Source organism: Gallus gallus, chromosome 14, assembly GCF_016699485.2.
Source record: "Gallus gallus isolate bGalGal1 chromosome 14, bGalGal1.mat.broiler.GRCg7b, whole genome shotgun sequence".
NCBI lineage: Eukaryota > Metazoa > Chordata > Aves > Galliformes > Phasianidae > Gallus > Gallus gallus.
This window is the reverse complement of record NC_052545.1, coordinates 6,911,297-6,931,157: the sequence shown is the minus strand read 5'-3', so window position 1 is coordinate 6,931,157 and position 19,861 is coordinate 6,911,297. Positions and strand designations below refer to the sequence as shown.

Sequence of the window (19,861 nt, the reverse complement as noted above, 5' to 3'; positions counted from 1 at the left end):
GCCCGGGGGCGGAGCAGCGATTGGCGGGCGAGGCAGTGGGCGGGGCTACGGGGGCCGGAGCGGCCCAGAGCGCAGCGGCGGCGTTTCCCGGCGCCCCCCGCGGCAGATTGTACACAATCATCATGGCCGCCACCCCCTCCGCCGCCGCCGAAGGTAGGAGCGGGCGGCCCGGGACGACGCGGGGCCGGGGCCGGCGGGGCGGGGCCGCCGCGGCGCGGGGCGGGGCCGGCGGCGGTAGGCGGAACGCCGAGGGCCGGGGCTGGGCGGCTCCCCGGGGCCGGGCTCTTCCCCTCCGCTCCCCGCAGGTGCCGCGGAGCCGGGCATGGAGGCCGAGGCGCTGGGCTGCGGCGGGGAGGGCGGCTCGCCGCGGGGCGAGGGGTGCCGGGCCGCGCCGCCGGGCGCCGTCAGCAACGGCAGCGACGCGGAGAGCGGGCAGGAGCTGGTGGAGCTGCGGGTGATCTGGAACAAGAACAAGTACGACGTGAAGTTCCGCCTGGACAGCACGGGCGCCGACCTGAAGCAGAAGATCCACTCGCTGACAGGTGCGTGGGGCGGCCCCCAGGCCCCGTCCCGGCCGCCGCCCCCTGACCCCCCCGTTCCCCCCAGGCCTGCCGCCCGCCATGCAGAAGGTGATGTTCAAGGGGCTGCTGCCCGAGGAGAAGACGCTGCGAGAGATCAAAGTCACCAACGGTGCCAAGATCATGGTGGTGGGCTCCACCATCAACGACGTGCTGGCTGTCAACACGCCCAAGGATGCGGCGCAGCAAGAGGGGAAGGCGGAGGAGAGCAAGAAGGAGCCGCTCTGCAGGCAGAAGGTACGGGGGTCCCCGGGACTGGGGGGGGACGGCTGGGTGGGACTGCGTGCTGCTTGTGCCATGCTGCGTGCCCCCCAGTTGTGGAGGGGCCTGGGGGGGCTGTGTGGTCCCCCCGGGGCTGTAAGCAGAGCAAACGTTTCATGTTGTTAGCACAAGCAAAGCCAACGTCAATTATATCTCACAGCTAACTAGGTTTTGTTGGTGTAAAGCAATTGGATTTCTAAAATCTGGCTTTAAAATGGGTGTGGGGGCAGCTCCCTCCGTGCTGAAGGCAGCGTGGCTGCAGAGCATCCCCATCACACCTGGGACTCCCTCCCGCAGCGCCGTTCTGTGGCTGCACTGCAGCGCTGTGGGCTGATGGAGGATTTTTGGCTCAAGGTGTTGGCGACCTCCCTCAGATAAACTAGATTAAAAACTTAGAGATGTGCACCGTTGATCTGCAACCTTTATGAGACGTACTTTTGTTTTTCTGTAATTTGTCATAGTTCACGTTCACTGTAAGTTCCATCATTGCTTAAAGGTACTCAGCAACTTATGAGCTCTGAGCATGGTTTTCTTGGTTACTACTGCTCTAATCTTCCTGTTTGGTGCTGTGTTGCGGTATGCTGCACTGTCAGATCTAGAGGACTTTCTACCATTCACTGAATATAACCCCTGACTGTTAAAACTGTCTTGCCCAGTGCCAACCATGTCATTCAGCATGTACTTTTCAAAGTGAAACTTGTATTCCTTTTACGTGTATATATTGATATATTTGTGCATCCTACAAAGGATGTTACCCTTTGCATTATACTGGGATTTTATTCATCTCTATAATTGATGCAGGCTATTGTAGGGAGTGCTCAGTTAACTTTGAAAATTAACCGTTTCCTGCGTGATAAATGACAATGGGTAGTCTTTAACTGTCTCCTAGTGCTGTTGGGATCTGTTGGATTCAGGGTGCATCGGAAGTAAATTGAGAAACTCTGTTGTGTTTATGTAAATCCTCATTTCTGTTTTTACATTGTAGCAACACAGAAAAGTATTGGATAAAGGAAAACCTGACGATGTGATGCCTTCCATTAAAGGTGTTCAGGTAGGTAAGTGGGTACCTGGGGCATTGTCGCAGTCAGAGAAGAGGTGGGTTTTTTCTTGTTTTGTTTTTTGTGGTCTGAGACCAACTGTGCTGGTTTAGCTTTCCTTTCTGTCTGGGAAGAAAACTGATAAATTGGATCGTTCTTATGCTTCAGAAAGTAAGAGGTGCAGCTGTTCCTGTTGCTCATTCCCTGCGACTTACCACGTTGCCTTTGTTGTAGGAACACCTACCAGCTGTGCCATTATCTGGCATGTACAACAAATCAGGGGGGAAAGTAAGATTGACCTTTAAACTCGAGCAAGACCAGCTATGGATTGGTACAAAAGGTGAGAAATGCTGAAGCTCTGAGGTGGTTGTTTGGTAACTGGAGTATAAGTGAACTGTGGGAATGAGAAATATCTTCTGGCGTGACTGGATTGTGTTTAAGAGATAACGCTGTCATCTCATTACTTCAAAACTAAATTCTGCTGCTGTTTCTCAAATGCCATTCTCTCAGATCATTGAACATTCGTTGATACGTTATTTCTGTTCTTGAAAAACTTGAGCTCAATGGTGCCAGTAGACGTGCGTTCCAGTCTGCTATTCATAGCTCCAAACGTGAATTGCAATATTTGGCATTTCTCATGTATCTCAAAAGCACTTCATAAACATTGGTTCGATGCCAGCACCGCATAGAGGCCCGATGACTTGGCTGAGACTCTGAAGAGTCATAGAACTGGGAGTAAGAGTAGGAGTGTTGGCATCTTTGTCGTTATCTGTCCTTCCAACAAAAATCGGGGGAGTGTCTTGTTTCAGTGATGTACAACTGCAGGAGCCACAGCGTGTGTTACTGTGCAGAGGAATCAGTTTACTGTCCTGAGTGGTGCCAGGACGAGCTGAAAGTGCTGTGGTGATAGCATGCAGCACTGGAGGTGTCTCAGAGAATCCCCCTGCCTCCAAAGGAAGCTGTGCACTTCTAATTTGACTGGGATGGGGCAATATTGTAATGAATAGAAGGGCTTGCTCTGTGCCAGCAAAGTAACCTAATTGGATGTAATATTAGCTTTGGATGGCGCATTCAGCTGCTACGTTATTTCCAAAGTAAGCAGAAATCTCCTTTCCTACTACAACAAACTTGACTGTGAAGACTTTCTGGCTTTAAAAACTCTATGGATACCCATTGGAATAGCATCTCTTAGGCTAAGTAACAGATTATGTATCTTCTCTTCTATAGGTCGGGCAGGTGGGTCTTTTTGTCATTGATACTGTATTCAAAATGCACGATTAGTGTTTAGGCAATTAATACTCTTCCCTTACCTTCTACATCAGTTTCAAGTTCAGTATTTCTGAAGTGCTCTGCATTACTGCTTCTTAAGCTTTGAAACTTGATTCTTCTCGTAATTGACTGTCTTTAATATAACCTGTTTCCCTACTTCCCAAAATTAGCAGCAGCTTACTTCCTTCAGGGACTGGCTGTAATTGCTGGCTGTTGTTAGGGGAAAAACTCCTTCCTGCTCTGAGAAATGTTTGACACATGCCAGCACATCAGGGCTAGGATGAACACAGCTGGCTGTTAACGTGTTTTTTTCATTTGTCAGTCTTAGAAAACTGAAACTGATTCTTTTGTCTTTACATCACAGTGTTTATTTCCCTGCTTGCTTTTTAATAATAAGTCCTTTTTTTTTTTTTTTTTTTTTTTCCCCTGGATCACAAATTAGTTATATAGATCTAAGGAATTCCTTGTTCAGTCTCTCCACTGTAGGATATTTATGGTTTTCTCTGTTATATCCGAGAAAATAATGTTAGGCTGACACTGAAAGCTGAACTGGATGGGGTCACCTGGGGGTTAAGTCCTCAGATAGAAGTGGGGACATAAGAGAGAAATCTGCCATGAGTGATGTACTTGGTGCTTGTTGGTGGTTCCTGCTGGCTGGCATCAGGCTGCAGGAATTGTAGCCATCTTCGTTCCCTGCTCACCCGTGAATGTTACTTTGCCTGTGCTCCTAAAGCAACAATGGAGCGTTTTCTCAAGATGAAGCCAGGGCTAGCTGAGGGCTAGCCAGCCTCACTTTGCTCAGCTGTCTTCAGCCTTGCAGTTCTGTATAATCCTTGATAGTCGGTTCTGAATGCTCTTCCCTGGCCTGGCTCTCACTGCGAGCGCTGTGCTGGTAAGAGTGGAGTTTCTGGAAGTAACGGAGGTGGTGTTTGAAGTTAGCATGACATTCTGCTTCCTCATACATCAGAAATAATGCTTTGATCAATTTTAATGTAGAGAGAACAGAAAAGTTACCCATGGCATCCATTAAAAATGTGGTGAGTGAACCTATTGAAGGACATGAGGATTATCACATGATGGTAAGTAACGTCTCCACTTCGTTAATATCATTCCAGTTACAGAATATGCAGAAGTAAAGTTGTCAGAATAGAGCAATGCTGAAACTGAAAGCGGTACCAGCTTGGTGTGTTGTGGAATGTCAGAATGTCAACATTGTCTGCTAACACAATGTAAATATTTGGGCTGGCACGTTGAGTGTCAGCTTCTCTGTGGAAACCTGGGCTGGTTTCACAAGTGTCAGTCAAAATTAGTATCCTCTGTCTTGTGACAGCACAAGTAATTTTGCTGGTATAACAGCATAATTCAGGATTTCTTAGTATTATAGAGAATTTCCTTTATCTAGTTTAATTTCTGGTTTCTGTCGTATTCTGTTTGTATAAACAGGCTTTGCTGGAGGTCTAAAAGTGAAAAGTGATTTGATTCTGTAATATTTTTCCCCATGGGATTTTCTGAAAAACTGCTATTGGGTACAGGAAAGCAGCACACTTAAGAAGAGAGCAGTGCTGATTCTGCTGGATTCTTTTTTTTTTTTTTTTTTTGTCTGTTTCTTTTAATCTCTGGTTTCTTTTGAGGTTTTGCTTTATGGAGCACAATAAGTAACTTCTAATGCTGAAGTAAGTTCCTTATATGAGTCTGTGCCCTTTCTTTAGGGGAAGAAATGCTGTACCTTCAAACTACTGTCTGCAGGAGGGAGCTGGTCGAGTCTTTGCTCACATGTTTGGTTTTTGATCACTGATAAAAGAAAACGTCCTCTTCTGGATATGATACAATAATGATTCTAAGACAAGGGTGGAGGTTGTTGGCATGCTATGGTGCTCGTCCTCTCCTCTCCCTGCTGACAGAACTAGAGAACAGGACATTATCTAAATCTATTTTAATCCGTGAGATTTCACCAATTAAAACGTGATCACTGCCTTAGTTCCTGTTCAGCTTCCTAGCTCTGTGCATTCCCGTAGTTTCTGTAGAGACTTATCTTTGGGTTACACGGTACGTTCTGTCTCCCAGAGTAAATTCCTCACGTCCTTGAAACTGGCTGAGAGATTTTGTTGCAGCGAGACTATCTTAAAAGGACAGAGCTCATGGCTGTCACGGGCACTTTGCAGTTGTTTCTCAGAGGGATGTTTTCTCTAATTTCATACGAAATGCATGTAGTGCACAGAGGTGTTTGGAGGAGGCCGTGGTGTAGCAGGCTTGTGTGATTTTGCAGAGGATAAACGTACGTCCGCTCTGTCTGCTATCAGCTGTTCTGTTTCCCATTTGTAAATGTTGTTGTTCTTAACTTTGCAGGCATTTCAGCTGGGCCCAACAGAAGCGTCTTACTACTGGGTCTATTGGGTACCAAATCAATATGTTGATGCAATCAAAGACACGGTGCTGGGAAAATGGCAGTATTTTTGAAAGCACGCTCACCTCTGGCACAGGAAAATGACACAAAGCTAAGGACACTGCTGGGAGAGGCCTCCAGCATGCCTGGATGTGACAGTCCTGGAACTTATTAATAAAATATGATAAAAGAGGCATTGATGGAAGCCAGAGGTGATGTTCTTTCACCATTAGTTTACTTTTAACTTAAAATTTTCACCATCCCTTTTCTGCAGTCAGCTTCAACCGTATTTAAAGCAAAATGCAGTGGAAATCAATAAATTCTAATTCACAAAATATTGTGTGTAATACACTTAAATCTGCTGAGAGTCGATCTTCCAATTTAGTTTTAAAAAGAAACTATTACAATGTATTATTGAGGCTTTTTTTACATGGTTTGAACAAAAACAGCTATTTTCATAATCTTTCAGTTCCGAGCATTAGACTTAATTTAGTGACTTGGTTGTGACTGAGAATTTCAGAACCAGTTTATTTTTAGAAATAAACTTGAAGCAGTGTAACAGTATGCAAAATCGATGTTCAGCAAGCCATATTCTGCTGGCCCTTTCCTTTCGGGTTTGAATCTTTGGTGGCAAAACTCTGCATTTATTCGTTTTTTAAACCCAAAGATGCCCTCCCTTTTTTTGTTGTTGTTGTTGTTTTGTTTAACCCTCCCCTCCCTCCCAGTGCTGGAAGCTGTGGGTTGGTACTCCGTGGCACGTTTGGAGCAGAGGAACACCACTGTGGATGTTCTGTAAGCACTGTGACCCGGTGCTGCTCACTGTCCTGCTTCGTGCTGCCGTTGTTTCCCTCTCTGCTCCACTTCTGCCCGGAGTGCTGCGTTTTGGAGCTCTGTGCACACTGCAGCCCCGAGTCACATTGCAGCTGTGGTGACGATGCTTACGTGTCTGACTGGAGAGCAAACCTACAGAGAGCTCCGGGCTGCACCCCGTAACCATGCTGGTGTGAGTGTCTGAAGCTGTAACGCAGATCTCACAAAGGAAGCGAACCCAATGGGCCTGCCTTCTCCTGCTTGTGTTGGGGAGGAGGACAGAGGTGGGAGAGGGAAGTTCTGATGCCATTTTGCATCGTAAATAACTGCAGTAGCCTTCTGTGATCCAAATCTGAAAGCGTATGGGTATCTTCTTCAGTGAACCCTGCCAAACCAGGGGGATCTGTCCAGCAACTGACCTTCTGAAATTTCAGTTACCTTCCAGCTTTTCTTTGGCTCAAGTTTACAGTAAGTTCTTACAGTAAGTTCTTGCATCCAGTTCTGTCTGAAATACCTTTCCGTGCCATTGGTTTGTGGTATTCAGTGTCATCTCAGCAATTAACGTGCCATTTATCTCAGGTTTTCTGCAAGGACCTTCCAGTCCTGACAAGGTGCACACCCCTACCGGATTGTATGTGCAGTCAGACTGAGTCAGTCTGGCTGCGTGTTAAATCTGCAGCTAACACATGGCTGTTTGGTTTTGGTTGTTTTAACCCTGTAAGCTTAATATTCCTCAAAGCAAATAGCTCAGCATTTTGTGAAACTTGCTTAGAAATATCCTTTTAGGAACAGCTGAACTGAATATATTCCATATCCATTTTTCACTTGCCTTGAAATAGCCCAGTGGAAACTCAGCAGGTGCAAACTCCTAAATGAGTATTTTGTTTTATCTGAGAGACTTGGGAAAGTGTTCACTCCATGGTATGTGTTAAGGGTGCGTATTTACCTGTAGGCTCTTGATAGCAATGTAAGCAGCTTTTGTTTTGTTCTTTCAGTTAGAGCATTGATGCAATACGAATTGTAAAGGTGTTCCATATCCAAGATAGAAAGTAGTGATGTTCTGGTTACTCCCATATTGTGAGGTCTCCACCTGTGGTGCTGCAGCAATGCAGAAGCCCTGGGGGCTGCAGGTGGGGGCTCTTGCAGTGGGTTGGAGTTAGCAGTTCTTCTGTCATTCTTACTTTCTGATTGCCAGTGTGGGTGTTAAAGCTTTAACTTTAACTTTCAGTCCCTGGTGAAAGGTGTATGTGCTGCAGTACTCCATCATTGTTGTAGCTGGTGTATGAGGGTAATTAATGGCGCTGGTCTCTTCTGTCCCCTGGGTTCACCTTTGCACTCATCTGTCTCTTTGGTTCTGACTGTCAGCTCCACTCACTGCCTGGCTTGCTTGGAGCGCTCTGCATCCATTCACACCCGATTTCCTCCCCTGCTCTTTCCCTGGCTTGCCCCTGAGAGGACTTGTCTGTGGCTCAGCTCCTCCCTGAGGTGCTGTGGGGTCTGGGTTTGGTGCAGGATCATAGTGAATGCACATGGCACCGTGGGCACTGCCCAATGCCAGGATCAGAGGGCACCAGGAGCAGCAGTGCACCTTCCCTGCACCTTCCCAGCCTGTCCCCCCACCGTGCTGGAGACAGCAACATGTCTCAAACCGAGTATGAAATTGGGGGTTACAAAGCAGCGTTAGACATGAACAAGAAAAAATTATAAACAAGGATGATCAAAAGTGGTCCTGTTTAGGTGCTTCTTTTCTATTTAAATTTTATTTGAAGACTTGAGTTTCTTTTATTCTATGTGCAAAATTTAATTTAAAATACAGGAAAGTGATGCTTACTGGAAATGCTTTAATTGGTGTTTGTTGGGTCGTTGCAGTGGGCTCTCAGGAGTTCTTTGAAGCCAATATTCCTACTGAATTTAGCAGCATCTTTTAAGATCCTCTCTCTTTTGGAAGGATGTGGAGCTCTGTATCAACTGCTGTGTGCCCATTTCTCCGAGGCGGTTATTGTCATTGATCATTAACATCCAAGAGAACACGCTGTGTGTTTAGTCCTGCTGTGCTGCAGCCCACCTGACCAGAGGTGTGTGCCAGGCTCCTGCTGCCTCTGGGTTTGCTCTGAGAGCTGTGGTGCTCCCCAGGGCTGGTGGGCACGAAGCAGTGCTGTGCAGGAGGCAGCTTTGGTCCCTGCTGAGACATGGTGTCAGATGTGATGTGAAGATGTAAGGAGTGCTTTCAGTTGGCTGATGAAGATTGCTTTGAGATCCAATGTGTACTCTTCCATAGGAGGTTTCTGGTAATAGCTGCAGCGATTCCTATGCAAAAGCTTAATTTCTTCACTTAAACGACAATATGATGCCTTTCTATGGAGGTCATTTCCATGTTGTGTGTATAGGTGTTGTTCCCCACAAGTGCTGTTTTGGGGGTTCCTTAGGAAACCATACCAGATGTGTCGGCTTTACTGCTCAGTGGTGGAAGCAACCAGAGCACAAACGTGTGGCGGCTGCTGCAATCTCCACCCCCACTGCTGCCCTGTCCCCCCCAGCAGCCCTGCTGCACTCACTTTGCTCCTCGGGGTGCTCCAGCTCCCCCAGTGCTGTTCCCACACCCCCTGCCTGCTGCCGGGATCCCCTTCCTCTCCTTGTTCAGAGCACAGCATTCCTTCTGCACCCACTTGGCATCCTGAGCATGAGCGACTCCTGGATTCATTTTTCATTGGGATTTTAAAAAGATATCATTTAAACCTTGTTTGGGTCCGATCATAGAATGTGTCCTGCATGAAAACGCTGTATTATTTACACATTTTTCATATCAAGTTTAAAGGAAATCATTAATTACTGTTAGTGACAGAGTCTGATGAGAAACAGGTAACTAAAATCACAAAAGAGAGAAGGGGAGATGAGTTCCAGGACCCAGACGAGCTGTTCACACGCAGTGCTCACATCTGGTACACACACACACACACACACACACACACACACACACACACACACACACACACACACACACACACACAGTGACATGTCAGCCCCAATGTTCTGTGCCCGCTGTCCCTGTGCTGTGGCCGGGGCTGCCCGTGCCCCTACAGCACAGCATTCCCACCCAGCACTGTGCCAACCCCATGCAGCAAGGTTTGCTTTCAGGCTTCTTCCCTTCCTTTCTTGGCTTCCTCTTTCCCTCTGTAACATTATTTCCCCATCAAACTGTTTTCGTTCTGTGCCACGTTCCCCTGTTGCCTTCAGCCACGGATTTGCTCTCTGCACTCATGGAAGTTCATGATGTCTTATCCATGTTCTGAGCAATTCATTCTTTCGTTTCTTGTTTTAAAAACAAAAGGATCTTTAGATGTTTGTGTCCACTGCAGATTTATTTTAAATGGAATATGTAAGTACCATGTTTAATGGTATTTTTAAATAATCTATTGCCTATTTCTGGGGAGCGGGAGATGACATATTTAGTCTTAGATTTGCACTGCTGGATTTTTTAAGTGTAACCTTGACTGGTTATCCTATTGTTTTATTCTGTAAGATTAATTAGTCTTATGAATTAAAGTTTGATAATGAAGTCTGTCTGTGTCGGAGTCTTTGGGCATTCTGCACACACCAACTGCAGCTCATGGCATCAGCAGGGCTGGGGCCTGGGATGTGCCTGGGGGTGTCACAGCTGGGAGCCCCTGCACAGGGCTGATCCTGATGCCATCAGTGCTGCTCTCCAGGAGCAGTGATTTCAGCTCAGTGCCTTACGTTGCTAATTACAAAAAGGAGGTGGGTTACAGGCAGTACTTCCTTAGCTGCCTGTTCACCCCCAGGGTACAATCTTGTTTTTGTTCATAAGATGCCCGTGTCATGCTGAGTGTGCCCAGCCGGCATCCTGATACGAACGGGGTCAGCCCCCAAAAAGCAGATGCCCCTACAGCCCCGGCTCTTAATGCTCAGCATGTGCTGTCCCATGTTCGTTAGTGGCTTTAGAAACTTTCTTCCCCCCGCTCCCCATCCATTGGGGGGCGGGAGGGAGGGGAATAATGGGATGAGATAAACTTACAGCGTTAGTGCTGCAATAAAGTTCAACGCAGATGATAAGAACGTACGTGCGCCAGATGGAGTAACGTCCCTTCAGCGCGATACCAAGGCGTGCTCTAAATCATAGGGGGCAATGCCACAATTGGTAGGGGAGAAAGGGGGGGATCTGAGGGCGCTCCCCTTCACCTCCCGCGTGTCTTTGCGGGGAGAACACGTCCGACCCCCGGCGCTGCTGCAGGAGGAGCAGCCCAGCGTATCAGCACGGCGAGGCGCAGCTCCGAGAGGCGCTGCCCGGACTGCCCCCCCCCGCCCCGTCCCCGTGCGGCCGCCCCGGGCCGGGAGGGGGCGGCGGGGAGGAAGCCGCGTCCTGGTTCCGGCCCGGCCCCGCTGCCTCTCGGGCGATAGCGCGGCCCCGCCCGGCCCCGCGCTGTGCCACCGGCATGCCCGGGCCATGGGCGGCCCCGCCGCGCTGCTCCCCGCGCTGCTGCTGTTCCTCGCGCCGCTCCTCGCGCCGCCCGCACAGGTACGGGGTGAGCGGGGCTGAGCGGGGCAGCGCGGTGCGCCACGCGTGGTTCTGCGAGCGGCGCTGCGGGGTGCGCGGGAGGCGCCCGTTGGACGGCCGAGTGCGGGAGCGGCGGGTGCGCTCCGTGTGAGTGCGCGCCCGGGGGGGTGGGCGCCCCGCGGCTGGACGGGCGCTGCGCTGCGCTGCGGCACGGAGCGGGCCGGCGGCGGGCTGCGGTCGTGCTGCCCGAAGGGAAAGAGAGGGACGGAGCTGCGAGGGCCGAGGGAGTGTCGGAGGGAGGCTGCGGCAGTGACATCTGCGGCTCTGCCGGGGCGGCGGTGTCGGTTCCGGACACCCCGAAGGCCCTCAGGGCTGCAGCGCCGGGGGGGATTTCTGCGGGAGTCCCCAGGGAGGACGCATCAGCGGGCCCCGCTGCGATCGCAGCTGTGTCCTGCGGACGGGCACTCAGCATCCCCGCGGGCAGGGGTTGTGCTGGGTCCTGCTCTTTCGCCTGGCCGGGTCCTCAGGCTGAGCCCTGTGCTTGGCTCGTGGCCGAGGACGTGGTGAGCTGCGGGTCAGAGCCGGTGCAGCGGTGGGATGAGCAGCCGGGGCCCCGTGCACCGAGCGTCGGTCCGTGTCGGGCAGCAGGTGCTGTCCCCGCGCTTCCTGTGCCGCGTCGCTCCTGTCCCCATCCTGTTTGCCAATGGGGTGAGGCCGGAGGGTGAGCGCGGCGGGTGAGCTGGCGCTCGCGAATGTGGACACGGCACACGGAAGCAGCAGTTCCCTTCTCCGCAGCAGGTTTGCAATTGGTCCCTAATCATAAAGGCAGCTGAAGCGCATGGCTGTGAGAGCCTACACCATTAGTTGCACTTCTGGCATTAAAACTCGCCCAGCAAGTTTGCTTCTGGAAGGAGCTGGTGGCCGGGCTGCGTGTGTCACCCTCGGGAGGGGCCATGGGGACAGCCGGACACAGTCAGCCCACAGCCAGCCCTGCAGGCACAGCATGCCCCAGAGCAGTGGGGATTTGGCACTTCTGCCACCCATTCATAAAACACAGCACCTCTGGGCTGCTCCTAGCAGATATCCTATGCTGTTCTGTATCGTAGACCTGATGGGTGTGCTGTGCTCGGCACAGAAGGTTTTCCTCACCTGGGAGCAGGGAGGACCTCGGTCTGCTTCCCTGCAGCCTGCTCCCTTGCTGCTCCGTGGGAGCCATACAGCACAGTGCTGTTGGGTGGCACAGGTTCTACAAGGTGGCACAGTGCTGTTGGGTGGCACAGCACCAGGCTCATCCCCAGTCCATCCGTGCCCTAAGGCCTCCATTTCTGCCCTCAGTGTCTCAAAGATAGCGCTGTGACTGTCCCAGAAACTCTGCTTTTCATATCCACGCTGGATGGAAACCTCCACGCAGTCAGTAAGAGCACTGGAGACGTCAGGTGGACCCTGAAGGACGGTGAGTGCCAGCCCAGGGCTCACCCCACAGCTCTGTGCGCTCCCCGGGCACAGCTCTGTCCCTGCACGGCTGCTGGCAGAGAGCATTGGTTGTGCTGCTGGCCGTGACTATTCTGGGTCTGACATGCAAATAGGTCTGCCCTGAGCATGCCAGCACACGGCTGTGTGTAAACACTGCCACGCTGTCCCCTGCAAGGGGTGAGGCTGCTGACGTGTGTGTTTCGCTCTCTTTTTCAGATCCCATTCTACAGGTGCCGGTCTACGTCGCAGAGTGAGTATTGCTGTCCTGCCAGACAGGCTGTTACCTCCAGCCCTGCAGGAGGCATTCAGGGATGCTGACAGATGGGGCTGCCCTGAGAACCAACCCATTCACAGCCTTAGAGAAGGTCACCAGGCCCACCTTTGTGCTAGCACTACATGCACGATGATGAGCAACAGTTGTGGCAGAGCAGTACCACCATGCACAAAAGCATGGGAGAGAAATCAGAGGAATTCCCTGAGTCCCCTTCAAGCTGCAGGGGAGCCGGGGACAGCAGGGAGCTGCTCGTGCTGCCGTGGGGCAGGAAGGAACCCTCCAGGACCTCTGCTGGAGGGGTTGCCTTACTGCATCTCCTGCTCAGCCATCGATGTGTTCCCGGAGGTTGGGCGCAGCTCATGGGTTGTTCTCCCGCTTTTCAGACCAGCGTTTCTGCCAGACCCTAACGATGGCAGCCTATACATCCTGGGAGGGAAGAAAAAAGAAGGCTTGATGGTCAGTGGGGGGGCCGCGGCCCACCTGTCCCCTCTGCTCCCCTGGGCTGCGGCAGCTGTTGGTCCTTGACACCGTGACGTATTGTTGGGTGGTGCGGGATGGCACAGCTGCACTGGGCTGTGCTGTCTGGGAGAATCCTGGCCCAGCTCTGGGCGCGGGGAGGCTGCAGCTCAGGCTGGCTGTGGCACCAAGGCCACACACTCTCTGTGTTGCAGAAGCTGCCGTTCACCATCCCGGAGCTGGTCCAGTCGTCACCATGCCGCAGCTCGGACGGGGTGCTCTACACGGGTATGAGATCTCGGGCAGAACTGCTGCTGGGGAAAGTGCCTGATGTGTGAGCGTGGAGCTGCAGGGAGGGAGTGCGGGGAGCTCGTGGATGCGTGGCCGTGGGCTGGGAGAGGTGGGAAGGAGGCAGCTGCTGAGTGGGAAAGCAGCACTGCAGAGCCTTAGGGCAAAGTGTGCTCTCGTTGGCAGGGAAGAAGCAGGACACCTGGTTCATTGTGGACCCCAAGTCAGGGGAGAAGCAGACCACGCTCTCAACAGAGGCCTGGGATGGGGTGTGCCCCTCCAGCCCACTGCTCTACATCGGCCGCACCCGTAAGGCTGCTCTCCCCCCCTCCCCCAATGGGTCCCAGGGTGTGCTGGGCTGCTCCACCACCTCCATGGGGGCTGCTGCCGTCTGGGGTGGTCTTTGTGATTGCTGCCAGCAGCAGGCTCTGCTGTCCATTTGGAAGTGGCAGAAGAGCAGAGTCTGGTTTTCTGCAGCAGCACGCTGTGGCGTTGGGCTCAGCGCTACCAGTGTGCTGGGGCTGGAACTGGCACTGGCTTCATGCTGGCAGCTCCTGGGGTGTCAGCATTTCCCCTCTGCACCCAAGGCATCGTCCCCATGGCACACAGTGACTGTGCTGCTCTGCTCTCGCCCCAGAGTACGTCATCACCATGTATGACACCAAGACGAGGGAGCTGCGCTGGAACGCCACCTACTCTGACTACTCGGCACCGCTCTACGAGGAGTCCTACCCCTACAGTGAGTGTCCCTGGCCCTGCCCACACTGGCTGTGCCGTGGTGCTGCTGCAGCTGGGACCTGGGCTGCCATGGCTGCTGGGGAATGCAGCTGCTGTGCCATGCTGTGCTGTGTTGTGCTAGGGCTCACCTGCCTGGCAGAGATGGAGCCGTGGCTATGGGATGGGCAGCGTGTGTTCCTCTGGCACAGACAGTCCCCTCGGCCCATTGCTGTGCCTTGCAGGACACCTGTGGAGCTGTGGGACGCATTGGGTCTCCCCAAGCCCACAGTGCGTGGCTGGCAGAGGGATGCAGCCACACAGGCAGCACCTCCACATTGCCTCCCCCTCTGTGTCCATCCAGAAATGTCTCACTTTGCCTCCAGCGGGGATGGGCTGGTGGTGACGCTGGACAAGGAGAGCGGAGAGGTGCTGTGGGCACAGAACTATGGCTCACCCGTGGTCGGCATCTACGTGTGGCACCAGGACAGCCTGCGGCGCATCCCCCACCTCAACCTGGCCATGGAGACGCTGCGCTACCTGACCTTCCACTCGCAGGACATCCACCTCGCCCGCTGGGGCCACCAGAGCATGAAGGACTTCACGGCCACCAAGACCCAGCTGCTGTAGGTGACGCAGTGTGGGGTCCCCCTGGGGTGGCTCCGGGTGGTGGCTTAGGGCGAGGCACTGTCACAGCTGCCACCATCTCGAGGGACGTGGGATGCCGGCGGGTCCTGACAGTGACAAGCGGTGGCACGGGGGTGCTCATGCCTGCTTGCCCCACTGAGCTGATGCTGCACCCGTGTTGCAGGCCAGCGCTGTACGTGGGGAAGCACGCAGCCAGCTTCTATGCCCTGACCTCCCTGGTGCACGGCAGCGTGGCGCTGGTGGTGAGTATCTGAATCCCCGTGCCGTGCTGCGTGTGCACCTCATCCCCATTGCCCCGTCCTGCAGCCGCAGGGCATCACACTGGCCAGGATCGATGGCCCCACCACAGATGACGTGACCATGAGAGAGTCGGGAGAGTGTGAGATCACCCCCAGCACCGATGTCAAGTACCCACAGGGCAGCATCACCGCACTGCACAACCAGTGGCTGCTGATAGGTGCGGCGCTGCACAGGGTAGTGGGAGCTGCCTTGCTGTGCAGCTGCAGCTCTCAGCTCTCTGCTTTCCCCCACCCCAGGGCACCATGAGCTGCCTCCTGTGGTGCACACCACCATGCTCAGAGCCTTCCCTGAGAACCTGAGGAAGGCGACAGAAACCATCATTCCTCGCAGCTCTCCTGCCAGGAGTGTGTTTGATGATGTGAGTGGAGGAGCACTGTGTGTCACTGCCCTGCTGGGGCCGTGAGGGGTTGTGTGGGTTGGACGGTGTCCCAGCGCATGGGGTGGTGTCAGGGGGGGGCCTGTGGATCTCTCAGCTTTGGGAACAGCTGGGAGGAGGAGGAGCCCCGGGTGCTGTCATAACCCAGTATCCCCTCTCCTGCAGTTCCTGGCCCCCAGCAGTGCGGAGGAGCTGGCTCTGCGGGGCAGCGAGGGGCACGTCCCACCTGAGCCTGGCCACAGGGAGCAAACAGAGGTGTACCCGGATTCTGGCGACTGGGACCTGCTGCTGGCTGCTGTCGGCACAGCGCTGCTGGGTGGTGGGGTCCTGCTGCTCCTCATCATGGTGCGTGGGCTGCTACTGGTACTGCCACTCCGAGCTGGGAGCCACAAATGTGCTAAGGCTGGGGGTGCTGGCAGCAGCTGAGAGGATTCCTCCTTTGTGCTCCAGAAGCTGCAGAAGCAGCACGAGGTGCAGCAGCAGCAGCTGGAGAAACAGATTCAGCTCTTGCAGCAGCAACGGCAGGAGATGCTGCTCCCACATCGCAGCTCCGGTGAGGGCATCCTTGCAGCACCCGAGCAGCCAGTGGGGAGCAGAGGAAGTGCACCTGGGCAGGAGCCAGGCTCTGGTCCTGCTGCCCCCACGGAGCTGGTGAATGGGACGGTGAGCATGAAGCCAGCAGTGTCTGCAGGTAGGTACCAAACCAACGTCCTTCACGGAGGAGTAATGCTGGAAGGCTGCAGGGTGTCTGCATTCCTCTGCAGAAGCGGAGCCTGACATGGTTGTCGTTGGGAAAGTTTCCTTTAACCCCAAGGATGTGCTGGGCCACGGAGCGGGAGGGACCTTCGTCTTCAGGTGGGTGCGTGGCACTGGGCCCCTTCCTGCTGTGACTATGGGGAGATGACCCCTCCCTGCACGTCAGCTCAGAGCCTCCAGCACAGTGAAGGGTGTGATTTTCCTACAGTAAACCTTAGCTGAACCTCTGCTGTATGGCTCTGGGCATCCCTCCCATGCTGGGGGGTTTGTGGCATTACCTGGTGCCCGGCCATCTCTCTCTGCACGCAGGGGGCAGTTTGAAGGCCGGAACGTGGCTGTGAAGCGCCTTCTGCCTGAGTGCTTCCACCTCGTGGACCGGGAGGTGCGGCTGCTGCAGGAGTCAGACGAGCACCCCCACGTCGTGCGCTACTTCTGCACCGAGAAGGACAGGCAGTTCCACTACATCGCCATTGAGCTCTGCTCCGCCACGCTGCAGGAGGTGAGCGCGCAGTCCCCTCGTGCCATGTGCTGCAGCCACCCTGGGCATGGCAAGCCTCGGGCACATGGCCTCCCTGTGAGCTCATACACCTGACACTCCTCCTGTCCAGCCGTGCCCCGTTTGCTTCAGTACCAGCCCCAGCTCACCTCTCTGCCTCTCTCTGGTTGCAGTACGTGGAGAGCCCTAGCTTCGATCGGCACAGCCTGGACCCGGTGTCTGTCCTGCACCAGACCACGTCGGGGCTGGCACACTTACACTCGCTCAACATTGGTGAGGTGGCAGCATCCCTGTGGTGATGGCATCCGTCAGGGCACCGCGTCCTGTTCTCAGCCATCACAGCAGCACCCCCTGACTCGGCCCTGCAGCTGTGGCACCACCTGCGGGTAATGCTGCAACCCGCCTCTTGCAGTTCATCGCGACCTGAAGCCCTGCAACATCCTCATCTCCGTCCCCAACAGCCGTGGACAGATCCGAGCCGTCATCTCTGACTTCGGGCTGTGCAAGAAGCTGCAGGGCGGGCGGCACAGCTTCAGTCTGCGCTCTGGCATCCCTGGCACCGAGGGCTGGATCGCACCCGAGGTGCTGCAGGAGGCACCGAAGGAGAACCCCGTCAGTGAGCCACGTGTCCTGCTTAGTGCTCACCAGCCTTCCCCTGCTGCCTCCTCCTTGCTTGCAGTGTGCTGCTGGAACACATGATTCAGACCAGAGCTCTGGGAGCAAAACGTGGCCCCGGCACAGCAGCGCTCAGTGCCAGGGCTCCCCCAGGCAGCGTTGCTCCCTGCTGCATTGCTCCTTCCCAGCGCAATGGCAGAGCCTGGTAGAGCAGATGTGATGCTTCATCCCTCTGCTCCTTGGCTCTGCTTTGGCAAATGTGGGGCAGGTGGAGGTTGCACAGCTGCTGGTCCCAGGGAGCCTTGTGCTTGGGTCAGCTCGTGTGGGTGCCGAGGGCAGCAACTGCTTTGCTGTGTTTGTCTGCCATGGCTGCAGCTTTAGCCAGGCAAATGCATCACAGAATGGAGAAGCCGCTGTGGGCTGTGAGGGGCCCATCTCCTGCCTGTGTCTTGCAGACCTGCGCCGTGGACATCTTCTCTGCCGGCTGCGTTTTCTACTACGTGGTGTCGGGAGGACAGCACCCCTTTGGGGACAGCCTGCGGCGCCAGGCCAACATCCTGGCAGGTGCCTGCCAGCTGCCCTGCCTGGAGGAGGATGTGCATGGTGAGGCTGCTGTGAGTGCCTGCAGTGCCCAGCTTGCTTTGAGCCCTGTGCCCGTCCTCCTCGTGCCACCACTGCTCCATTCTGTTCCGTGCACCAGACAAGATCGTGGCCAAGGAGCTGATCACGTCTATGCTCAGCAGTGAACCCCAGAAGCGCCCCTCAGCGCCCGCTGTCCTCATGCATCCCTTCTTCTGGAGCGCAGAGAAGCAGCTGCATTTCTTCCAGGTGTGCACCAGGCACTGCATTGCAGTGTGGGCTATGAATTTCTTCCTCACATCTCACCTACGCATCCCCACTGCACGGTGCAGGATGTCAGTGACCGCGTGGAGAAGGAGCCGGCCGAGGGGGCCCTGGTGGCAGCGTTGGAGGCAGGCAGCCGTGCCGTGGTGAGGACAAACTGGAGGATGCACATCTCCCTGCCGCTGCAGATGGGTAAGAGGCGCTGGCCGCATGCCGTGCTAATGCAGGAATACGCAGGGAATGGAACGTTCCAGGTGTCAGAGGGCCCCGCAGCCAAACGCTGGAGGAGATAGAGGTGCAGGCAGTGCAGAGCAGAACCCTGTGGCTGTGGGGCTGTGCCCCCAGCTCTCACCACACCCTCTCCTCCGCTCTCCCCACAGACCTGCGCAAGTTCCGCACCTACAAGGGCAGCTCAGTGCGTGACCTGCTGCGCGCCATGAGGAACAAGGTACGTCCTGCCCACCCCACATCCTGCACTGCACCACCGTCCCTCACACCCCTCTTCTCCCGCAGAAGCACCACTACCACGAGCTGCCCGCTGAGGTCCGTGAGGCGCTGGGCTCCGTCCCCGACGGCTTCGTGCAGTACTTCACCTCCCGCTTCCCCCGGCTGCTGCTGCACACACACAGCGCCATGCAGCTCTGCGCCCACGAGCGGCTCTTCCGCCCCTACTACAGCCCTGAGCTGGGGGGCACAGGGAGGTGAGTGGGGTCAGCGTGGCTGCTGCACCGCTCCTCGTGCCCCAGGCTGCCGGAGCATCGACCTCTGGGGCTTACCTGGATGGGACTCGGCCACAGCCATCCTCCTGGACAGCCCCGGAACCTTCTGGCATCCTTCTCCCCATGGAGTTGGACAGGGTGAGATGAGGACAAGGGCACCGCATAGTGTGTCCAGGGTCTGCCAATCCCACGGAGACTTCTGCCTTTGCAGAACCTCAGGGTCAGACATAGGAGCCTGAAGACCAGAGAATATAAATTCTCTACTGCAGATGCAGTATTTTGAGAAGTCAGGAAGGGAAGGAAAAAAAAAAAAAAGCTTTCCTGAGAACAGCTGGAAGCTGCAGCTCAGCTTCTGGAGCCTACAGGTCGCTCCTCACATCAGCAGCCTTGTTCCCACGGTTCCTCCTGGGGAAGCAGCTGTCCACATGCTTAACACAGAGATGGGAGCAGAAGGACTGATAGCACAGCGCTGACCCTGGATGCAGCCCTTATCCCCAGCTGACAGCACACAGATCAGTGCTCAGCATCTGTCCCAGGGCTTTGGCCTCGCTCTTTGCACCGGGTCTGGGAGGGCATGCCAGCCCCGGGGGGGGGCTCGAGGCCCCCAGAGCAGTGCTGATAGCAAGCTGGGTTTGTGCAGACCCATTCCTCTTTTTGCTGGGATATGGGATCTTGTTCCATAGGTAAGAAGGCATTTGTGCCTGGTTTATCTTCAGAACACTGTATGGCCAAGAACATTGTATACAGAATGTTACAAAAAATAATTAAAAACCACCACCACCAACAAAAAAAGCTTGTCCTCCTTTAAAGCAAACTGGTACCGGAGCACCAGTAGGTGTCAGCCATCAGCACTAGACTACTGCAGAAGCCTAGTGTGACTACACTGTTAGCAAAGTACTTACAACATGAAACATAATCAAAGGCTCTGACCAAACAGAAAAGGGGGAGGCATAGAAATGCTTTCCTCCTGCAATAAGCCCCAGGGCTGTTCTCTGTTTTTCTGGCATTGCCAAAGAGCAAGTCCAAGGCTGAGCTCAGCCAGCAGCTGGTGG

At 54.4% G+C, this 19,861-nt stretch overlaps 2 protein-coding genes across 5 annotated transcripts; both read left to right on the top strand.

Annotated features, from left to right (window-relative positions):
• The first annotated feature begins 104 nt into the window (after window positions 1-104).
• UBFD1 (ubiquitin family domain containing 1) lies at window positions 105-9,894 on the top strand. Its single transcript, XM_015294495.4, has 7 exons — window positions 105-153; window positions 306-542; window positions 607-815; window positions 1,825-1,890; window positions 2,111-2,216; window positions 4,142-4,224; window positions 5,492-9,894. The coding sequence occupies exons 1-7, from the start codon at window positions 123-125 to the stop codon at window positions 5,600-5,602; spliced, it is 843 nt and encodes a 280-aa protein (XP_015149981.2). The 5' UTR covers window positions 105-122; the 3' UTR covers window positions 5,603-9,894.
• Window positions 9,895-10,767: 873 nt separating this feature from the next.
• Window positions 10,768-19,601, top strand: ERN2 (endoplasmic reticulum to nucleus signaling 2). 4 transcript variants are annotated; one of them, NM_001285501.2, is made up of 22 exons: window positions 10,768-10,872; window positions 12,187-12,304; window positions 12,541-12,574; window positions 12,982-13,054; window positions 13,270-13,342; window positions 13,529-13,651; window positions 13,980-14,081; window positions 14,421-14,682; window positions 14,868-14,946; window positions 15,011-15,161; window positions 15,241-15,362; window positions 15,546-15,725; window positions 15,831-16,071; window positions 16,145-16,235; window positions 16,446-16,635; window positions 16,806-16,905; window positions 17,045-17,244; window positions 17,703-17,850; window positions 17,948-18,075; window positions 18,159-18,282; window positions 18,471-18,538; window positions 18,604-19,601. In NM_001285501.2, exons 1-22 carry the CDS (start codon window positions 10,801-10,803, stop codon window positions 18,793-18,795), a joined length of 2,871 nt encoding a protein of 956 aa, NP_001272430.2. In that variant the 5' UTR covers window positions 10,768-10,800; the 3' UTR covers window positions 18,796-19,601. The 4 variants fall into 4 exon arrangements, 2 of the variants coding, with proteins under 2 accessions (NP_001272430.2, XP_015149741.2); XR_005839737.2 differs by lacking the exon at window positions 17,948-18,075 and having other exon boundaries at window positions 17,703-17,861; window positions 18,076-18,282; window positions 18,604-18,775; XM_015294255.4 differs by lacking the exon at window positions 17,948-18,075 and having other exon boundaries at window positions 18,076-18,282.
• The last annotated feature ends 260 nt before the right edge of the window (window positions 19,602-19,861 follow it).

What these genes read in the sequence shown, in the direction of transcription:
- UBFD1 (XM_015294495.4), top strand. Translation starts at nt 123, where the DNA reads ATGGCCGCCACCCCCTCCGCCGCCGCCGAAG. An exon ending in GCTATGGATTGGTACAAAAG is followed by an intron (nt 2,217 to 4,141) that starts GTGAGAAATGCT and finishes ATTTTAATGTAG; the next exon opens with AGAGAACAGAAAAGTTACCC. An exon ending in ATGAGGATTATCACATGATG is followed by an intron (nt 4,225 to 5,491) that starts GTAAGTAACGTC and finishes TTAACTTTGCAG; the next exon opens with GCATTTCAGCTGGGCCCAAC.
- ERN2 (NM_001285501.2), top strand. Translation starts at nt 10,801, where the DNA reads ATGGGCGGCCCCGCCGCGCTGCTCCCCGCGCTGCTGCTGTTCCTCGCG. An exon ending in CCAGGAGTGTGTTTGATGAT is followed by an intron (nt 15,363 to 15,545) that starts GTGAGTGGAGGA and finishes CCTCTCCTGCAG; the next exon opens with TTCCTGGCCCCCAGCAGTGC. An exon ending in TCCTGCTGCTCCTCATCATG is followed by an intron (nt 15,726 to 15,830) that starts GTGCGTGGGCTG and finishes TTTGTGCTCCAG; the next exon opens with AAGCTGCAGAAGCAGCACGA.